The 22,325-nt window shown below is 38.1% G+C and overlaps 1 protein-coding gene across 3 annotated transcripts in view; it reads left to right on the forward strand.

The window, feature by feature from the left end:
- Positions 1-1,673: 1,673 nt before the first annotated feature.
- The window catches only part of gabrb2a (gamma-aminobutyric acid type A receptor subunit beta2a), a 57,079-nt gene continuing 36,427 nt past the window's right edge, over positions 1,674-22,325 (forward strand). For 2 of the 3 annotated variants that reach the window (XM_060887408.1, XM_060887409.1), the window contains exons 1-4: positions 1,674-1,883; positions 2,091-2,179; positions 2,797-2,864; positions 21,476-21,696. In XM_060887408.1, the coding sequence (XP_060743391.1) occupies positions 1,810-1,883; positions 2,091-2,179; positions 2,797-2,864; positions 21,476-21,696 (452 nt within the window). In that variant the 5' untranslated portion in view covers positions 1,674-1,809. The remainder of the gene's footprint in view (positions 1,884-2,090; positions 2,180-2,796; positions 2,865-21,475; positions 21,697-22,325) is intronic. The other variant, XR_009649543.1, reaches the window with a different exon arrangement.

Here is a 22,325-nt window from a genome sequence, read left to right on the forward strand (position 1 = left end):
AACGAATCTAGTGACACATATACTGTATGTATTGTTGCAAATGAGTCAGTTACAAAATTGATTATAATAAACCAACGGTTGAAATCTTCCTTATTGTGTCTTATTAATAACACCTTTAGCTCATTAGTAATTCAACGGTGTTGGTGCTTATTACAGTCACTTTATGTGTCACTGTCATCATTTCTATTATCGTGAGCTAATTTATTATCATGTTTTACTTTTCCATTTAAGTATCAACCAGTGACCTTTGTCCTGTTTTTTTTCCCATCAGTTATTAAGAACTTATTTAGCCTCTGCTGTTGCTGACGGATTTTTTTTCTATTGTGCATGATTTTAATTGCTGTGCAGCGATCCGTTTGAGCTCTTATAGAGCCTTTACATAAATTCCTCTTTAATTTTATAATCTCTGCAAAAGTAGTGGTCCAGTTCATGTTCATTTTAATGTGCTAACATTTAAAAAAAAAAAATGCCCCTTATTAATCAGACATATTGTGACTTGTCATCTTCTATCACTAATAGCATTGGTTAACCTGTCTTGTTAGCGAAAGCAATACATCAGAGGTTGGTTGTGCTGCATCATTGTCACTAGATTTTATGACAGTCAAAGTGCCCAGTAGGTACCCTTACAGTTGCCCAAAAGGGTGTCCTTATAGTGGAGAAAATGTGCTAATGTGACCTACTGGTTGTCCTTCAAATGGAATAAAATGTAATGAAATGCCCTCTAGCTGGTCTTCCAATGGAGAGTACATGAAGCAGTGCCATATATGATTTCTCTCTCTATGTGTGAATAAACATGATATCATAATACATAAAACTGACCTGTCCAGTGGAGAAAACAATAGTGAGGACCTGCATTTGAGTAAAGATGAAGTGTTACAATGCATGCCCTTCCGGGGAAGAAAATGAGATTCAGTGCCCTATAGGGAATACCTACTGTACCTATTAGGAAATATAAAGTGTGTAATTGGTAGCCTTCCCTAAATACAAAGAAAGATCATGAAGTGTAATGATGTGTGCACTTTCAGTGGAGATAACAAGATGCAATGCGCTCTAGGGATGTACCTACAAGTGTTGTAATCCCTTCCAGTGGACAATATGTGATGGACGGTCCTGCATGGTGTACCTACCTGTGAGGAAACATTATGGTGTGTCCTAATGGGTGCCCTTAACATAGATAATGCATACAGTGCCATATAGGTTGTATGTACATATGAGGAAAGATGAAGTGATGAAATGGCTCTTCTTCCAGTAAAAAGAATATGTCATGCATTGCCCTTTAGGATGTACCTACGTATGTGTAAGGAAACATGAAGTGTCATAACCGGTGCATTCTGGTAGAGCAAATGAGATGCAGTACCCTGTAGGCTCCCCTACACACAAGAAATGCCCTTTAGGTGTATTTTAGGTTGCTCCTGCCCCTCAGCCTGTATTCAGCCCTGACCATAATATACAATATGAATGCATGGCAATGACTACAACTGGTTTAATTTACAGAGCATAATGTAAAGTTACAATTCAGATCTTAAAGCCAGAGGATCATATCGTTCTAGAGTGCATAACTCCGACCAATCAGAGCAGAGAAGATGCAACGCGGGCGTGGTTTTTGTACGACAGCAAAACGTAACGTGTCCACTCTTCTCAGTAGCGAGGCTACTCTTTAATCTTGAGGCTCGGAGTGCGCATGCGCGTGAGTCGCGCTCGGCTTTACTGCACTGGCTGGGACTGAAGTTGGATGCGCGGCGCGCGCTGTCTTCCTTCAGCTTGGTCCACAAGATAATAATAATAATCATAATAATCTGAACTATTGCAATGGAGAGGATGAGGAAATCGCAGTGTATCTTCTTGTTATGCCCCTTCATCATGACTGCTGTGTGCGCGCAAAGGTAAAAAAAAAAAAAAAAAAAAAAATTGAAAATAGAAGAAAGGATAATAAATAGGTTTTTTTTTGTTGTTGTTGTAGCATTTGGAATTTTCTTACTTTGCATATGTTAGTCTGTGTTTGCTAGTGGATTTGCTGCATGTTAAATAAATAAACGTTGCGTTTAAAAAATAAAATAAATAAAAAAATAAAATCATATATATTCCTGCAGCAGAGACCCTAGCAATATGCCTGTAGTGAAAGACACAGTGGACAGATTGATGAAGGGATACGATATCCGACTGAGGCCGGATTTTGGAGGTGAGGAATCCAAAACGTGCATTTGAATCATTTAATATGCATGTGATGATGTGCATGATGTGCAGGATGTGCACTGACTTGTAGCAGGCAACCTTGTCAATTCATCCTCAAGCAAGCATGAAGGCTATACGCAGTCTTTGGCATGAATGAATGAATACATTCAGGTTCGTTTCACCCCTTTTTTATTTTCAGTCATCAAATCAAAGCGGATTCGGTCTGAATACACTCGTGTAGACATCAGATCACTGCGCGTTTTAACTTTACACATTACGACATGTCTATATTGACATGTTGGACCATAATACACCTCCATCCACCTGTTCTAGGCACAGTAGGGTTAACAGTTTCCGTTGATGATGCTGAGGATCTCCATTTCACCCTGTGCATGTACTGTGAAGCACATTTTTGTCTTTAAAAAAAAAAAGAAATTCTGAAATGCCCGTGAATTATGGATTGCTGGGGTTTTTGTAACCTAATTTAGGAAAGAGCTGCATTTTGTCTTATAGGTTTACATGTTGCTTCAGCTAAACGCAGCCCCATATTATTATTATTATTATTATTATTATTATTATTATTATTATTATTACATGCCATTCATATGGTTTCTCTCGTTTTAGGGGCTCCGGTGGCTGTTGGCATGAATATAGACATCGCCAGCATAGACATGGTGTCCGAAGTAAACATGGTATGTAACAGATTTTTCTTGTTTGATAAACCAAAGCATATATTATAGGCAGCTTACTTAAAAATGGGATGTGACGCGCTATAACCTATAGCAGGCACCATCATGATGATTTTGCACAAGTGTAGAAGTTCATTGGCATGCTGGAGTCTCTGCTCTGCGCTCAATTTGGATTCCAAACACACGCGCACACACACACACATGCACGCACGCACGCACGCACGCATACACACACACTTACACACTTACACACACACACACACACACACACACACACACACACACACACACACACACATAGCGCGCGCATCACGCACACACAAACCCATGCTGCGTGTCCGATTGTCGCCCCCCACCATCAGTAATATGGAGCTGCACTAGTAAAACCTCCTGAACGCATTGATTAAAAGACTGGATGATATATATATACATATATATCTATATATCTATATTGCTTCAGCTAAACGCAGCCCCATATAGATATATATATATATGTGTGTTTTTTTCGTGCAAATGTAGTTCAAGGTGATCCTGCTCCGTTCTCAAGGAGAACCATCTCACATGGCGACCAAAAAAACCCAAAAATCGTTCACACACTTCTTCGTGACATGATCACAGCCTCACGGGTGTGTTTGTTGCATGCAGTCCATGCAGATTTTGATGTTGTCATATTGATATGATCTCCTGAATATCTAAAATGCTCGAGCATCTAATTAATACAGGACAGTCAGAGAAAGTTGACACGCGAAACAGCGCCCCCTGTTGACCACACCTCAACCCGGTGCTGTAATTAAAGGGAAAAATGCATGCAGTGAAATGAAAGATTGATGCGCCTCTGTTTTGAGCTCAATCATCATTTCCGAGGGTTTGAAGGAGCAGCGATGAATCCCTAAGGCCAATCATGACCGACAGTTCTGCCTTTTATTTACTAATAAATGAGCCGAAGTCAGTGATTTATTTTTCATGACAGCAGTGATGGGTAAACACAGCAGGGAAGTGCCTAATTAAATATATTTTATTAATGCTTCAGTAAGGCATATTCGTTTGTGTGAATTGCTGGTCACTCTGAAGTATAGCTGGAGAAGAGGTATGGAAACGCAGAGGGCCAGTGTGGCCAACCCATTTCAGGAGAAAGTAGCTTATCCGTCCTCAGAAAGTCACTAGAAGTCACCAGATGACATTGTAATCTACATTGTATATTCAGTGATGAGCATTTGAATATCAAAACCTGTTCAATGAGCACGAAAAGGGCAAAATGGGGAGGCGGGTATGTTGATGCCTCATAGCTCAGATGGGTTCGCATGGTTTTTCTCCAGTTTCCTCTCATCTCCCAAAAAAAACATACTCGTAGGTGAATTGGTTATTTTGTGCCAATAAGTGTTTGGCTGAAGTGATGGATGGTGTCCCAGCCTATGAGAATAAAATACAAAATACTCCCAGGGTAGGCTTCACCTGAACCTAACCAGGATAAAGTGATTACAGAAGATGGATGAATGAATCAATGAATCAATGAATTAATGAATATTTAACATTTTTGTCAACGTTGTAGCTACTACCATAAAGCAGTGGTAGTAGTCAGGAACTAAACATGAAGGAAGCAGTAATGGATATAAAACGCTTTGAATAACATGTAAATATTACCAAAAAAAAGAGCAGATGGTTGAACAGTGGTGGTCAGTTACTGGTCGATGAGAACAAAGGTGATCAGTGATTATTCATTGGAAACTATGGTGATCAGTAGCTGGAAAAAAATGGATCAATGTTTAGTCTTTGGGAGCACTGGGGATCAGTGATTAGTCTTTGGGAACACTGATCATCATTGATTGGTTGATGTGTACTCTGGTGATCAGTAATCAGTCTTTGGGAACACTGGTGATCAGTGATCAGTCATTGGGAACACTGGTGGTCAGTGATTAGTTTTTGGAAACACCGGTGATCAGTAATCAATCTTTGGGAACATGGTGATCAGTCTTTTTGGGAACACTGGTGAGCCATAGTCAGTCTTTGGGAACACTCTTGATCAGTGATCAGTCTTTGGGAACACTCTTGATCAGTGATCAGTCTTTGGGAACACTGGTGATCAGTAATCAGCCATTGAAAACACTGGTGACCAGTGAACAGTATTTGGCACAATAATGATCAGTGATCAGTTTTTGGGAACACTGGTGATTAGTAATCAGTCTTTGGGAACACTGGTGATCAGCAATCAGTCTTTGGGAACACTGGTGATCAGTGATAAGTCTTTGGGAAAACTGGTGATCAGTGATCAGTATTTGGCACACTGGTGATCAGTGATAAGTCTTTGGAAACACTGGTGATCAGTAATCAGTCTTTGGGAACACTGGTGATCAGTGATCAGTATTTGGCACACTGGTGATCAGTAATCAGTCTTTGGGAACACTGGTGATCAGTAATCAGTCTTTGGGAACACTGGTGATCAGTGATCAGATTTTGGCACACTGGTGATTAGTAATCAGTCTTTGGGAACACTGGTGATCAGCAATCAGTCTTTGGGAACACTGGTGATCAGTGATAAGTATTTGGCACACTGGTGATCAGTGATTAGTCTTTGGGAACACTGGTGATCAGTAATCAGTCTTTGGGAACACTGGTGATCAGTGATCAGTATTTGGCACACTGGTGATCAGTAATCAGTCTTTGGGAACACTGGTGATCAGTGATCAGTATTTGGCACACTGGTGATCAGTAATCAGTCTTTGGGAACACTGGTGATCAGTGATCAGTATTTGGCACACTGGTGTTCAGTGATCAGTATTTGGCACACTGGTGATCAGTGATCAGTATTTGGCACACTGTTGATCAGTGATCAGTATTTGGCACACTGTTGATCAGTGATCAGTATTTGGCACACTGGTGATCAGTGATAAGTCTTTGGGAACACTGGTGATCAGTGATAAGTCTTTGGGAACACTGGTGATCAGTGATCAGTATTTGGAACACTGGTGATCAGTGATCAGTATTTGGAACACTGGTGATCAGTGATTGTTGTGACACGAGTTAGCTAGTTAACAAGCTAGCATTCACCACAGCAGATAAGATGATGTAAAATTGAGGTATTTTGTACCCACCTGAAAGCTTAATGAATAATTATACATTTATTAATTATTAATGCATAACAACCTGTCACAACATGAAAACATAGCAATATTATTAGAATTTGTTATAGTATTTGTTATAACTCTATAACTTTCTTCTTGTATCTACTTCCAAGCTCTTTTTTTTTATAAAGGATTTTGTAAAGCATGAACAGCAAACTGAATATAAAAAGTTTATACATATCGATTTAGGCGACATTTTATATGGCTGTCTGCTACCAATAAAAACAAATAGGTGTTTTCTGAAGTGTAAATGCACAATTTCACTTAAAAATATTTGTGTTGTGTAACTTTAATGATAATGCTGTGCAGGGGAAAAAGAAAGGACAGGAGCCAGTGCTTCCTGCTGTAGCCATCTTCGGTATTTTTTTCGTCAAGTAAGCCAAGAGGAGCTGTAAAGTCGAAACATAGGCTTTTTATAGCATGCTCGGATATAAGACGGCAAATAACAATACAGTAAAAGAACATTAACACACAAAATGTAACAAGCTTTAATTAGTACTGCTAATAAAAAAATACATAATAATGCTTTATCAGACAATTTTAAGTGCTTATTTAAAAATGTTTAAATTCCTTGAAACGTGACTCTTATATTACTAACTTTCTACACAGGGAATATAATATTATGAAATTACTAAGCTTATTTCATAGATGTGGTAATTATGACCAGAAGTGTTAAATGGCTTTCAGGCCTGCAGTCAGTGTCTAGCAATTCTGAAAGCTATTCTACAGTGAAATCCCATTTATCATTATTATTCTGGTAATGTTTATGGTAATTGGTGATATTGCTTCATACTTTCTGAGCTTGTATAGCTGTTTAACATCTATTTGATTAAGTAGGCTACCTTATTTAAGCCAAACTCTGAGATAGAATTCTTTCCATGGGTCCATCCCTTTTCTTTTCTTATCTACCTGGAACTTTTTTTGGTAGTGGTTTGCTTGATTTGATTGAGTCAGTAACTGTATATACAAGTGGACATTGTAACAAGGAGGCAAAAGTGAAGGCAAAATCTCTTACGCCCTCTAGTGGCTGGCAGCAGTACAGTTTTTAACCCCGCCCATTCCCAAGTTAATAAAAGACATGTAGGAGAATAGAAGCCTTTATTTTGTCACAAACCAATCACCAACCCAGAGCTTTAACCACTTAAGCCACTACTGCATTCAGTACAGATTTCTGAACTACTAAATTCAGGACAGATTTTCAGGAACACTGTTGTGTTGTTTTTACAGATTTAGTTGACCTTAATTTCTCCCCCATTATTTCTTTTTAGGATAAATGTAGTTTGTAGGAGCATCTTGGAAGTGCATACATTAACCTGAATCTTTGAACAGTTCTCTATCAGAGCAATGTTTTGTTTCGCTGTAAACTGTTCTAACACATCAGTAGGGGTCTTTGCAGTTTCTTTTAGTATGTTCTTCGTTTTTGACTTCCAAGGCTAGCTCAGTGACTGAAATTATAATTAGCAAAACAAGTGAGTCTTTGTGCCATCAAGACAGCGAGTGAATTTGTGGCACGAAGGCAAAAAATGTGGCCGTATCTACTGAGCATGCTCCATGTGTCTGCTGTATAGACTCCAATTTAGTCTCTGAAGAGGCTTCAGAAACACACAATAGATGTGAATGGTGCCATGTTGTCCATTCATGTAATCCCTTCCAGTTCTTTTGTTTTTGCTTTACACTGGAAAAAATTGTGTATGAGCTCAGAAATGAATATGAAACAATAGACCAGCAAAACAACTGCATCTGATAAAAAAAAATAAAAAATAAAATCATAGCTATGAAGAAAAAATCCAGAAGAATCCAGAGTCAGGGAAAAATCCAGAGTCAGGGACATCACCACCAACCTCCACAGGGCAGGGGTGAAGTTATCACACAATCTACCATTCGGAGAAGACAGAAATATAGAGGCCATCGAACAAGACACAAACCACTCATCAGCATTAAGCCTTGATTACATTTCACAAAGAAAAACAGAGATAAGTGATAGATGGTCTGGAGAAAGAGTACCCTCAACCAAAGTGAAGGAAATGCATGGTGATGGAAGTGTAGAGGAAGAAAGGATCTGCATGATCTGAAACATATGAGTCAGGCATGATGGAAGTAGTGTCATGGCTTGGGCTTGCATGACTGCTTCTAGAACATTCTCACTAATCTTTATTGATGATGGAACTCTTGGTAGCAGAAACATTTTCATTGCCAATTTACAGAGACATTTATCCGATCCAATTGGGAGGAACTTCATCATACATTATAAGACAATGACCCAGACCACTCTGCCTTCACAACAAATGACTTCATTAGAGGAAAAAGTGCAAGGTTTTAGACTGGCTAAGTCAATCACCAGGCCTTAACGTATTGAGATAACGTATCTCCTGAAGAGGAGACAGAATGGAGAAACCTTCTAAAACAAACAACTGTCATACACGCATGGCAATGCATCACTAAAGAAGAGAGCAACAGTGTGGTAATGTTAGTGGGTCACCAGATTGAGACTTTTATGCAAGAGAGTGATATGAATCTAAATATTCTGTTATTTATTAGAATTTATTTCAAGACTATCTGTTCATATACTTTGCTCACCTGCAAATTGGTTAGTGTGCCACCAAAGGTGTTCTAAGTTGTTTAACACGTCTAGATGTAACTATCAAAAAAGTAAAACTGAAACTATGATCTATGATCTCATATTCCTCTTGATATGTGAATCCCAAATTTCTTCAGTGTATAGCAAAACAACAAATGATCCAGCTTTGCCGTTCCAATATTTTCAAAGGGGACTGTAAATACAGACAGTGGTTTAAACCAATCAGGAACCTCCTTTGAGATCCTAACCAGGTTAGACCCAATAAATATTTAACTGTAAGTGGTTATGTACTGTAAGACATAAAAAAGCAATCAGGATACATAGCTGTGGAAACTCTATTTGAAACCCAGTCACTGTTTCATAACCAACTTTGTATTTCAATTAAGAATCCTTAATAGAGTGTGTGAAGGATGCGGTCTACCAGCAGTGCTTGGATTCATTCCAGCTAGCCTATGCATTTTAGAATTTATTATAGTGTTTTTCCAGCTCTTGAAAGGTTGATAATTAGCTGATAAGTTAAATTAAATCCAGCGTATTGGGGAAGAAAAAATGTTTAAACGTGCCATGCATTGGAAAGTTGAGAATCATTGGATTAGTGGAAACCTTCTGGTATAAAATAAAGTTCCTCAAATCCCTTAATGATTGCAGCACAGCTTTATTTTATGAGCATAATCCAACCATTGGAATAATAGGCACATTAAGCAAATACATATTGTGGCATCATATATATATAGATAGAGCTTTTTATAGCTCAGCATCACAAAACCCAAAACACGAACACTCTAGGGCTTTTCACACTGTGCTTTTAACCCGTTATGAAACCTTGCTCAGAATCAGGGTTAGCAATGCTTTTGCATTACAGTGCTAGTCAAGTAAAATGTGAAACGATGTGGTGGTAGAATGCTACCACGTCTTGCTTAGCAACAGGCTTGGTCGCATCAGGTAGCGAAACATGTAGTAGGAGTTGGATATCAGCTAATAACTGGTTGTTAAAAATAAATAAAAAAATTTATCACTGATGCAAAATTGTGAGACAAGACTTTGTTTAAAGAGGATTTGGTAGCTTAATGGTTAAGGCAACCCAAGGGTAATCCACTACCAATTGGAAGCTTGTGAGTTTGAATTCCAGGTCCATTAAAGTGCCACTGCTGGGCCCCTGAGCAATTAACCCTCAGTTGTATAAAATGAGATAAAAATGTAAGTCAATCTGTATAAGGGCATCTTCCAAATGCCATAAATGTAAGTGGATGCATTCTGGATTTGTCCAATCATGGTTGCTGACATGCAAATAAGACTAAGGTTAAGGCAGGGTTTAGTTATATGAAGTGTGAAACGTCAAAGAAGTTAACCTGAGATTTTGTTTAGCCGTAGTTTTCAATAAGTCCCAGGAACTATTTAAAGTGTGAAAAACCCTTTTGAAATAATCATATAAAGTATATTATATAAATATAAAGTAGGAGTAGTAACATTAAGTAATTAAGTAGTAAATTAGATTTATATCTGTAACATACATAATAAATAACCAAACATTACCACTTTGATAGTCTGCAGTTTCGAAATAATGGTTTTTTTAGGCTTAACATTTCCGGCTGGCAAAACAGGAATCTTTTCTGTCAGGGGCTGCTTGAATACTTGGATTATAGTAACTTCATTTTATTAACAAAATAACCGAGTTCTTAGGAACCCTCTGTTCTTAGGAACATTCTTCCATACTGCTAAGACCCCTAATCTAATTCATTAGTTAATTATTATGCCCTTAATGAGGAAGGTTATTTCATGTTAAGAATAGAGCTTCTAACAGTACAGGACAGAGAGTGCACAGAACTGGAGCTAAGACCCCATGTTAATAAAATCCCAGTAATTAAAGTTTAAGTGACTCACATTTACTGAACTTAAGCCTGAGTCATCAGTGCCGACGCTGAGAGAAACAACCTCAGTGAAAATATCTTCATCTATATTTATGTTGTCTCTTATTAATAATTACGATAAAACAAATCCAAAACATTTTTTATTCATTTCATTTTTTTTCACATTTATGTCTGGAAATAAGCATTATTCTAAAAAAACCTTAAACTTCTTAAACATTCCCGAAAAATCTAAAATCAGCCTGATTGAATCTATATTTGATTTAACAATCCCATAATAAGAAATATAACACATTTGAAAATATTCAAAATATTTTCACTTGCTAAGAAGAGATGCCATGTGGTCTCCTAATCAAGCTCCTAATCAATACACAATTGTCAGACTGTATCTGACTGTAGACAGAATATTATTCATAATAACACTCTCTTGTGTTTATAACAGTTTATAATCACACCCTCCAGTGTCACCCGAATGAGGATGAGGTTCACTTTTGAGTCTGGTTCCTCTCAGAGTTTCTTCTTCTTCCATCTAAGGGAGTTTTTTTGCTCACCACAATCACCTCAGTCACCTCAGGCTTGTTCATTAGGGATAAATACAAACACATTTAAATATAAATCTAATGTTAATCTTGAACTCTTGTATAATAATAATCTTGGACTTTTTGTATAATGTTTCTTATGTTCTGTAAAGCTGCTTTTAGACCATTGTTAAAAGTGCTATACAAATAAAATCGAATTGAATGGAATTGAATCGAATATCGTTCGGGTGACATTCACGCAAAATCAGAAAGCTCAGAATGACACAAATGTGGTGACTAAAGCAGAATAGTGTAATAGGACCTGATATTTAGCACTCAGTGGGGTCTGACATCATGCACCCTCTCTGTAGATGCTTCAATAGCAGCCGTAAAAAGTTCTGGAAGAGACCCTTTCATTCTGGATTCATACATTGCTTCCATTTTATGAGATTTTTTTTATTATTTTATTTATTTATTTATTAATTTTTTTTTGCTGAACAGAACGAACATCAGACGAAGCATTAAGTGATGACGAGGTTAAAACCTTTTTTACGTTTGCTCTTTTTTACTTATTGTTCTCTTTTCCGAGTGCTATACGTTTCGCCTCTACCTCCTTAACACACTGTTTCTCTCTCTCGCTCTCGCTCTCTTTCCCAGTGGATCATGTGAGGAACTCATTAGTCTTGTGTGATGCTTTAGCTCCAGACAGCTGGATGGCCTCCCAATTAAGAGCAGAACAAATGCTGTAAGTGTTGGGAGAGCAATCCAGTACTCCAGTGCGATGTTTCAGACCACTGCAGTGCTCTCTCTGTTCCTCTCTGTCTCTCTGGCTTATGAAAAATTGTTTCATTTTTGGCAAAGGTAGTCCTCCATGACCAAAGGTCAGCCGTGTCGTCGGGCAGTGTTAATCCTTGGGCCATCCTCTGTTATGTGTGTGGCTATTTTTGGACAATGTTTTTTCTCCATGCGTTTGCTTTCCCCCCTGTGACCTTCTGCTGAGTCACATGAGTTTTGGGAACACAAATGGAAAGTTGTAATATCATAATTGATCTTCTGGTGCTACTCGACATGGTTCTGGCATTCTGATGATCTCAGACTGATGAACTCGGGGAGTTCCGGTACGTTCTCCTCTCATGATGGATGCTCTTATTTAGGAGGAATCCCCACTGTTTGGTGCCACGATAAATGCACAGGCTGAAAACAGGATCCTCTGAAATTCTAATTAATCCTTTTTTAAAGGAAGAAAGGTCCAAATAGACTTGTCCCAGCTTGTAGGGTAAATAATTACCAGGGCGGAAATGTTGCCTTTATAATGATCATTATCTTGACGAGCATTAATTCCTTATGTGAATAAGAGGAGTGGCTGTATGTTAAGCCACCAGATCCCTGACTGTGAGTTTAGAGAGACACATTGCTGGGATTTGTGCATATTCTGGGCAAAATGTCAGTAATTGTTGATCAGTATATCTCAGTGTGTGCTTTATTTATTTCTTTTTTATCCGATCCCGTTCAACTCCAGATGGAAAAAAAAGTGTCATGTTATTTTTACTTACGGTTGCTATGACAACGCCTCTCTACTGAGAAAGTGTGTGCTTTAAGTTTGCTCATCTCTGGTAGATAGCCTGTCTTTCTGAGTGTTTGATTATTGATTCTCGCCTCAGATGGTTTGGGGGGATTTTCTCTTTTGTTCATCCTATAGCAAGAAGTTTTTTTTCGCTTTGTATTTACATCTAACATTACTTAACGTTACACATTATGTCACGATTATACGAGCGTGTTACAATTTAATGGCTGCGCTTACTGATCAAACAGTTTTCAGTTTATTGGCAAAGAAGATTTTCATTACAATAAATTTGATTTGTAGATCACACATTATCATATTAACACATATTAATAGACAACGTGACAAGAATGAATGAATATCAGACTTAAAGACTTACAGAATACACAGACTGAACACAGTTGTGGCCCGTTATAGAAGAGGTTTTCCTCATATATACAATCCGAACTTTAAGGCAATACAAGAGTTCTAGATTTCATGTTATTGCTTCGGGTTTAAATCAAATTAAGTTCTCCACAATTACAAAGAGTAGCTATAACAGTTTAATTAGGATTTTTTTTTTGTCATGGTCATTGCAAAACATTGATTTTGTGTTACCATGGCAATCAGATTTAGGGCTGCAATTTTTCAAGTATTCAATAAAATTTATGATGCCATCAGTCTTTTACAAGTGCCACTGAACACCAGCCGCAAAATAGCCCCAAAGCATGAATGAGTCATTTCCTTATTTGATACGTAGTTTTAGGGCTTTTCCTTCTAACAGCTTTCCCCTTTTCTACCATAAGAGCCAATTACAGGTGTAATAAATCACTCTGTTTAACATTCTCAGAACAAAATGTATGAAATTTGATCGTCAACATTGCAAAATAAAATAAATTTCTGTCAATGAAATTAACTAAATAAAAATTGCTTTGAATATTTTCGAAACAAAACTTTCTACAGTATCAATTGCTCAGATTTTGATCGAATAAACAAAGTATATGATCGACTGAAAAATAATGAGCCCTGTAGCAGGAATAGTGCTCCAAAGTCAGCTGAAATGCCCCATCTCTGAGGTATTTGGTGTTATTTGAAAGCTAATAAAGGGCTGTAATAAAGTGTTATAACATGGTTGTATAACCATTTAAAGTATGTGGCATGTGGGATGTTGCAACCCAAAACACTGTGACTATGAATTAAGTGCAATGAGATCATGTGACCAGAAGACTGTCTTGGTTTATAACTATATTTTTAATCCCACTGTAAAGTTTGATTGTTGCTTTAATCTAATCAACACCTGACTACTATTATAGGTGTAATAAATCTAATTAATGTCTTTCAAATAATCCTTCAGACTATGGTGATGTTGGATGGAATCTCTGTATTGTCCCAAGATGTATATTTGCATACAATCGATTGTACCGATGCTTGGACAATGTGCTTTTTCCACCAATTGGTGCATTATTATATTTGTTTTTAACTAGAATAAAATATATAGGTATAAAGGAATACTGTGGTGTCTCTGTACTCTGTATGAGGGTACATAGCTAGTGCACTGCTAATCTGGTACTAGACTAAAATGAACCCTGGCATGTAAATAATTTGTATGATGTAGTAAATTGTGTGCTGTAAGGTACACGTTTTGGCCACGACCCATTCTTTTTGGGACTGAAAACACTGGATGGAGATTACACACTACCAAGTAGTGCTCGTTACACTCCCACTAGAGACAAACTACAAGCGACAAGAGCGGCTTGTCGCTCGCTAGTGTGAACAGCGAGTTATTTCCATCCTTCACCATCCTCCTCAATGTGTGGAGGGCAGACAATATCCTCATGTGCCCAATTCCTGGCAAATGTCCAGCTGTTCCCAACCTTTGAAATTTCTTTTACGAAGGTCCTGTTTGTGCTTAATAGTGCTACTTAGTATTTTTATACTAATTTGATTTGTGAAGGTCATCACTAAATGTCTGTCAGTTTGGTTTTCCCAATGCTGATGGACTTTATTTGTGTACAACTTACTTTATTTGTGTACAAATTAATGATAGAAATTTGTTTGTATTACATTTTATTTTAAGTTGTTTAGACTGGCACTGAGGTACCGTGTGTAGCGATGTTGCAGGAACCCTGGTTTGATCCTGAGCACTGGTTACTGTCTTTTGCCTGTCTTTCTGCCAGCTGTATGAGTGTCCACCTATCTCCTACTACAGGCTAAAAGAATAAGGCAGTTGGCAACTGATCAGAAGGTTGTGAGTTCAAATCCAAGCATTGCAAAGCTACCATGAACCTTAAACTTAAAGTGCTCCGTTGTATAAATGAGATCAATTTAAGTCACTCTGGATAAGGGCATCTGCCACATGCCATAAATTGACTGTGTATGTGTACAGTGATCTGCAATGGACCCCATCTAGGTTGTGTTCCTGTCTCTTGCCCAGACTCTGGACACCTCCAAATTTTTTGGATAATTCTATTAAAGGGTTCTAATAGTTATGCAGTTGAGTATTTAATAAAATGACACTGGCATATTACAGATTTCACAAAAAAAAAACCTCATTTTTCAAAATGGGTTCATGTCTCTAAAAACCTGTTTTGTTCTAGCAAAGCTAACTAAGATATCCAATCACCAAATCAATAATTTCTCTTCAGACACTTTAGCAGAGTTTGTTATCGTTTAACCTTAAAGCTACCCGAGAGAACGAAATGGCAGTCTGTTTTCAAATCTGTTAATGTGTCGTCTCTATTTAGTAAATCAGGCCATTTTATTAAAATGTGTTAAAACAGCTGTAAAGCACAATCTCCCAAAAGGCATTGAGAGGGGGAAGAGGGTGGGGTGAGCTCGGGTCCTCCAGGGATGGGGGGTTGTAGGGGCAGAAGAAAACCATTAATGCTTACAGGTTTTTTTAGTCTTCTCGTTTTCCAACCTGTAATATTTCCACTCGTGTTTGACCAGAGACTTGGACGAGTTCTGTGTTGTGACAAATTAATGAGATCTGCTAGTCCCACTGCAGGAGAAAGAAAATACAGATGTGGACTGCTTACAGCAAATATAACCCTGTGGTGAACGACAGCTGGGAGACAAACCGGTCTAAACATGCATTTTGGTTTAAAAAAGATGCCTTTTTTGGCATAAGTAAATGTACAGCATATGTACGTTATTCTTCCATTGTTCAGTTATGATGTGGATGCCAAAAAAACCCTCATACTGGCTTTTTTTTATATCAATATTAATAATTTTTTTTTCATAATGACTCCTTCGTCTTATTACGACTTTTTTTTTTAATATAATGCAATGCATTGTGTGTTTGAAGTAAAACTGATTCTAATTATCTCTTTTATTAAAACGATTATGCAGTTATATAAGCAGTGCACTTCAATTTTTACTTGCAGGATGTTTAGTTTCTGTAGCTTGGATTGAAGATCAACTAGGACACACACACCAAAAGAAAGAGAGAGAGAGAGAGAGAGAGAGAGAGAGAGAGAGAGAGATTAGGTCTACACACTATGATGTCAGTATCTAGTCCTGATTTTTATTTATTTAATTTAGTTTATTAGGAAGAACCATGGGGAGATGATAATAAAGAATAACATATTACGTCATGTAAAAGATGTAAACGTCATGAACAGGTGGTGACACGGAAAAAGTGCCGACTGTGCAGCGAGTCTGAGATTAAAAACCTCTTAGATTTGGGTTCTGCCACATTAAATGGAGATGTCCGCTGTATTTGCAGAGTGTCTGCCTTCAATAGGACTGCCCTGACAAATTACCCTGTCACTCTGTCACCGTCCCAGCATGAGCTATTTATCCGCAGAGCAGTTGGCACAGGGAGCAGTGCACTGCCGTTTCGGACAGATTTAATGCCACCTCATGTTCTGGCATTTCCAAAATAAATGCAGGCAATGCAGCAGAGATGTATCAGAGGTGTGTATAAATAAATCTGGCACTTATTTTTGTGTTTTGTGTGTTTTTATGTTACACTTTAACATGCAGGAGGGTAATAGCGTAGATCTATTGCATTAATGCATTTCATTGTATCTAGTTGGAGTATTATAATTCTACGTGCTACACTTTCTTTTGAAAGTGAATCTGTTGCAGGTTTAATTGCTTTTCACTTAATTTACCTGCAGTCCTCTGACAGAATTTTTATACAGTGATACTGCCTGATAATGGAGCCAATTGTGTTTTAAATGTTGTGCATTCACATTAATCCCATTTCAGTTTTACATTATGACGCTAGAAAATGTGGGTAAATTCAGGGGGGTGAATACTTATGCAAGTGAATGTAAAATTGGTTTCAAAATGAAAAAATGTAAGATTCAGTGCTCTTTAGCCTTGAAGGTGTATTTCTAAACAATTATAAATGTTGAATATTTAAGATTTCAGTTTGGTTTTAACTCCCCAAGAACATACCACAGTTGGCCTCTGGACATCTCTACATCATTACCGTTATTAAAGAACGATAGAATTTATAAATATGAATAAGAATATGCAAATCAGTTTGTCTGAGTGTCACAAAGGCATTACGAGAATCACTCATTAGTCCTAAATGAATGACTGACGGTCGTAGACGGATCACGTTCGACTCTTTACGTCACTGGATGAGGAAGAGATGGAGTGGAGAAGAAAACACAGGATGCTTCCACTAATTTGTCGATGTGAGCCAGTGAATGCTGAGCATGTGCACATTTGGGATTCACAGATATCGTAGGAGAGTAAACAGAGCCCAAAGAGGCATCTGCTACCATCTGTGACCAGAGCAATTATTCACTCATTCTGCATCGAAGCCACGAGGCGAAAGCCAGACCCAGGTGTTCCTGAACTCGCATCTGCCCTTAGGAAACCAAACGCACAAAACAACAGCCTTTATTTTACCAAACGCTCAACTGCCTCTCTTGAACGTGCAGTGGTTTCATTTAGTAGTTCAGATTTATTGCATACATACCATTACTATGAAATTTAACCTGCTTGGTTGTAAAAACACTCTAAATGTAAATTTCTCAGGTGGAGATTTTATTTATATATTTTTTTTCTAATTTGTATTGTCTGCTATACTTTTTCTGCACAAATACAATTAGGTCTCATATTTATTTAAAATGCATTGAGGTTTCAGTAGATCAAATGAAGAAAATGGAGGAATGTCTGCATGTATTATGCTAATTAGTTGTAGTAGAAGTAATAGAAGTAGCTTTAATGGTATTAACAGTAGTTGCAGTTGTTTTACTATTAATAGTAGCAGCTGTATTAATAGTTATGGTAGTAATAGTGGTATTTAGTTTATTCGATTCAATTCAAGTCAATTCAGTTTTATTTGTATAGCACTTTTAAGAATGGACGTTGTCTCAAGGCAGCTTTATAGCTCATAAAAATATAGTACAAAAAGTTATTTATACAAAGATTCATTCATCTTCTACCGCTTATCCGAACTACCTCGGGTCACGGGGAGCCTGTGCCTATCTCAGGCGTCATCGGGCATCAAGGCAGGATACACCCTGGACGGAGTGCCAACCCATCGCAAGGCACACACACACTCTCGTTCACTCACGCACTATGGACAATTTTCCAGAGATGCCAATCAACCTACCATGTATGTCTTTGGACCGGGGGAGGAAACCGGAGTACCCGGAGGAAACCCCCAAGGCACGGGGAGAACATGCAAACTCCACACACACAAGGCGGAGGCGGGAATCGAACCTCGACCCTGGAGGTGTGAGGGGAACATGCTAACCACTAAGCCACCGTGTCCCACTCAAAGATTCATATTAGAGTTATATTTTAATGTGTTTGTATTTATCCCTAATGAACAAGTCTGAGGTGACTGTGGTGAGGAAAAACTCCTTTAGATGGAAGAGGAAGAAACCTTGAGAGGAACCAGACTCAAAAGTGAACCTCATCCTCATTTGGGTGACACTGGAGGCTGTGATTATAAACTGTTATAAACACCAGAGAGTGTTATTATGAATAATGTCCTTTCTACAATCAGATACGTTCTGATAATTGTGTATTGATTAGGTGGTTGTTGACCACCTAATCAATACACAATTGTTGGACTGTCATAGTAAGAGTAGTAGTAGTAGTTGAGGTGGTATTATTAGTGGTATTAGGGCAAGGTGGCTTAGTGGGTAGCACCGACAGGATTGTGGGTTCGATTCCCACCTCCACCAAGCGTTTCCATGTTCCCCTTATGTTTCTCTGGGTTCTTCTGGGTACTCAGGTTTCCTCCATAGTTCAAAACCAGAGTAGTCTGATTGGCATCTCTAAATTGTCTATTGCATGTGTGAGGTAGAGATTTTGTAGTCTGTACTGTAATGTTTTTTATACATGTAGTGTGGTTTGTGACGTATTCTGTGTAGTAGTGTGCAGTGGTGTGTTGTGTGAGTTTATGGGAGTTTTACTGTGCTGTGGATCTCATAAAACACTCATAAAGTTGGGACAGACCCCAGCCAAGGATGTAGCCTCATGTGACCGCTACATGCAGAGGAGGATCTTGTCTTATCACTCAAGGTGAATACGCTCTCTGGAAGAGAGAGAAAGCTTAGAGAAGGGAAGCCAGAATGTCCCGGAGTGTGTGTGGGCGGTTCGTTATGGATTGACATGTTGTTTTCACAAAAAGCAGTGGTTTAAATTCACGAATTAATGTTGTAGTAGGAGTGTTGTGGTAGAGCGGTGATTCCATTGCGAGGATGTTTATCAGCACACACTGTGTTTTTGTGTGTGGGCATGTTTTCCTGTCCTCGTGGGGACGTTATGACCAAATGTCCCCTTCATGGGTAGGAATATCGGACAGTTTTGACCATATATATATATAAATATATATATATATATATATATATATATATATATATATATATATATATATATATATATATATATATACTTTTTTTATAGATTAAGTGGCACTTTCATTAGGGTGGGCTGGGCACATACTGTACGCTTCATCCAGGATATTGTGTGTATGTGTGTGTGTTGCCCAGCTGGGTTCCTTCAAAAGCTTGTAAAGTGCAGCACAGCTTTGTCCTCTCCTACAGGACGTTCATCAGTGTGATATTTTGGGCAGACTATAGCTGGGTTTAAAGGCTCCCTTTCGGGTTGTTGCCAGAAAAGTAAAGAGGAATTGAGGGTTTGAAACGCCCCCAACACACACACTCACACACACACTCTCACACACATGTATGCACACAGACACAAACACACACACACAGACACACGCGCACGCACGCACACACACACAGACAGATGCGCACACACTTAGACACACACACGTGCATACACATGCATGCATGCACAAGCACGCGCACACAGACACACACACACACACGCAGACACACACATGCACACATAGTCACACAGACACAAATATAAAGCCTCATTCACTCCTAGCATCAGACAGAGAGAGCCAAAAATGTGTCTATCTATCTATCTATCTATCTATCTATCTATCTATCTATCTATCTATCTATCTATCTATCTATCTATTCTGGGAGACAGAGGTTAATTAGCAAAGTTTCATCATCAATATGGAAACTCTGGGAACTCTAACATGGACCCTGTCTCTTATAAACTCTGTCAGAATATAAGACCCTCCTGTTTTCCATAATGTCACTAAACTTTACTAACGTGCTCTTGTTAAACCAAACTGAGGAATACATTAATGTGATTAAGCCCAGTGTGAGTTTGGAGACAATAAGCACCCGTTTTATGGGAACAGAAATAGCCGTTATAGCTCAAAATGTTAAAACATAGCTCCTTTTAATGTTCTTTACATGAGAAGAAATAACTGCTGTTTATGTCCAAATATTCTCTGTGCTTCAAGGCAGAAAATGAATTTCCATAGATATTGTGTATAGTTCTAATGACTGAGTTAAAGTATATTTTGAAAGACATTATACCTTTTTTACCAGCATATTGGTGTTTTGGGACATTTTCAATCAGTAGAAATAAATGAATTATTTTATCGCTGCATGTCTGATAACAAATTAGTCAGGACACTATTAGCTTTCAGTGTTTAAAGAATCGTGACTTTGTTTTTAATTGCTAGTGAGCACGGAGATGAGAAATGGGTGGGGTTTGTGCTCCTTTCTGGGAAATACAGTAATTTACGCAATATCTCCACAATTATCTCCACAATAACACTGAGATAACACAGAGATAATATTGGCAAAACAACTCACATTGTTTTGATAGCAAAACACTGCATACAACATCTACAATAAACGTATAATAATATCCAAACCCAATAATCAGACTTTTAGAAATGCAAACTTTCTTCTTTACCTACAAATACAAAATTCTATTTTATCTATCTATCTATCTATCTATCTATCTATCTATCTATCTATCTATCTATCTATCTATCTATCTATCTATCTATAGATAAATCAAGCATTTCCAACATAATCTAATCATCAGCGTTCCACATTTGGTCACAGAGCTTCGAAATGCATTAATCATCTAGTAAAAAGAGCTAAAGAAAACCAGTAGCCTGGAACCCCTGACATGTATTTCTGCTGTGTTTAGTTATTCAGCTGCTAATTTGCTGGGTGTTGATGTTGATTATGTTCTTCTGTGAGAATGTAGCGTTCTCGAAGTTAGACATAATGTTACAATGACGTATAATGGGAAAATAATTTCAGCCATCTCAAACATAAGAGATAATGATCAGGTTCCATTTCTCTGGAATACAAAAGATAAGAGCTTTGTTTCTAACTTTCATTTACCATGCATTGTTAAATTATTATATTAATGAGAAACACACTATTGATGTATCAGGACAAACATTAAACTAAGTGCCCCAGAATGCAGTATGCTATATGATGCATTTATGGTAATGGTTTAGCTTGGGTAGTTGGTTGGAGTTTATGGTGGTATTAGCATGAATTGGTTTGGAAATAGATGAGAGGAGAGAAGATTCTACAGACCGAGTTAATAAAGCGCCGTTGCATGTTCCTTTTTGGCTGATGGATTTTTTTTGACTCGATTGTCTTTCTCTTTAATTTACAGGACTATACCCTGACCATGTATTTCCAGCAGGCATGGCGAGACAAACGTCTCTCGTACTCAGAGATCCCTCTGAACCTGACACTGGACAACCGCGTAGCTGATCAGCTGTGGGTGCCTGACACTTACTTCCTCAATGACAAGAAGTCCTTCGTGCACGGCGTCACGGTCAAGAACCGCATGATTCGCTTACATCCTGATGGCACTGTGCTGTATGGACTGAGGTAGAGTTTTTCCGTCTCTTGCCTTTTCCTTTCCTCCTTATCGAACAAGCATACATTTCAGATCAATACTCATGTAATTCAGCTCATAATTCAGCGATGCATTCTGTTTACAAACAGTTAGGAAGCACCTCTGAGACCCTATGTTCTCATACATGGGTTTATATTCCTCTTTTTCTCATGTATTTTAATGAACCCATGCTAGCGGCTATATTTATTTGGGACAGATGATCAGCTATACTGTTCTATTTGTTCAGTGGTGTGTCTGCAGTTTTTGTTCCTTTAAACATTAAAATATCTGCACTGCAGCATATACAGTAGATAAATTCTTCTGTAGTGTATGGATCAATAAAGGTAAATTATTTTGCTCTACTATGTAAAGGTTTATGTAAGCTAACGTGTAGTATATAACGTCAGCGCAGGGATAGGATGTTACGGTAGCAGCGCACTACAGGCGACAGGGAAGCGGCTCATGAGAAGACACTGGAGAGAAAACTGAACAATATTTAACAGCCTGGAGAGTGTGTGAGCTTCACTGTTAGCACCACATGCTTCTGGAGCTTGTCTGACAATGAAAAAATACTCAAAACTGGCTTGTGCTCTAAAGTGGTACGCAATCAGAGGTAGTAATG

The sequence above is a fragment of the Tachysurus vachellii genome, chromosome 14, assembly GCF_030014155.1.
Source record: "Tachysurus vachellii isolate PV-2020 chromosome 14, HZAU_Pvac_v1, whole genome shotgun sequence".
Taxonomy (NCBI): domain Eukaryota; kingdom Metazoa; phylum Chordata; class Actinopteri; order Siluriformes; family Bagridae; genus Tachysurus; species Tachysurus vachellii.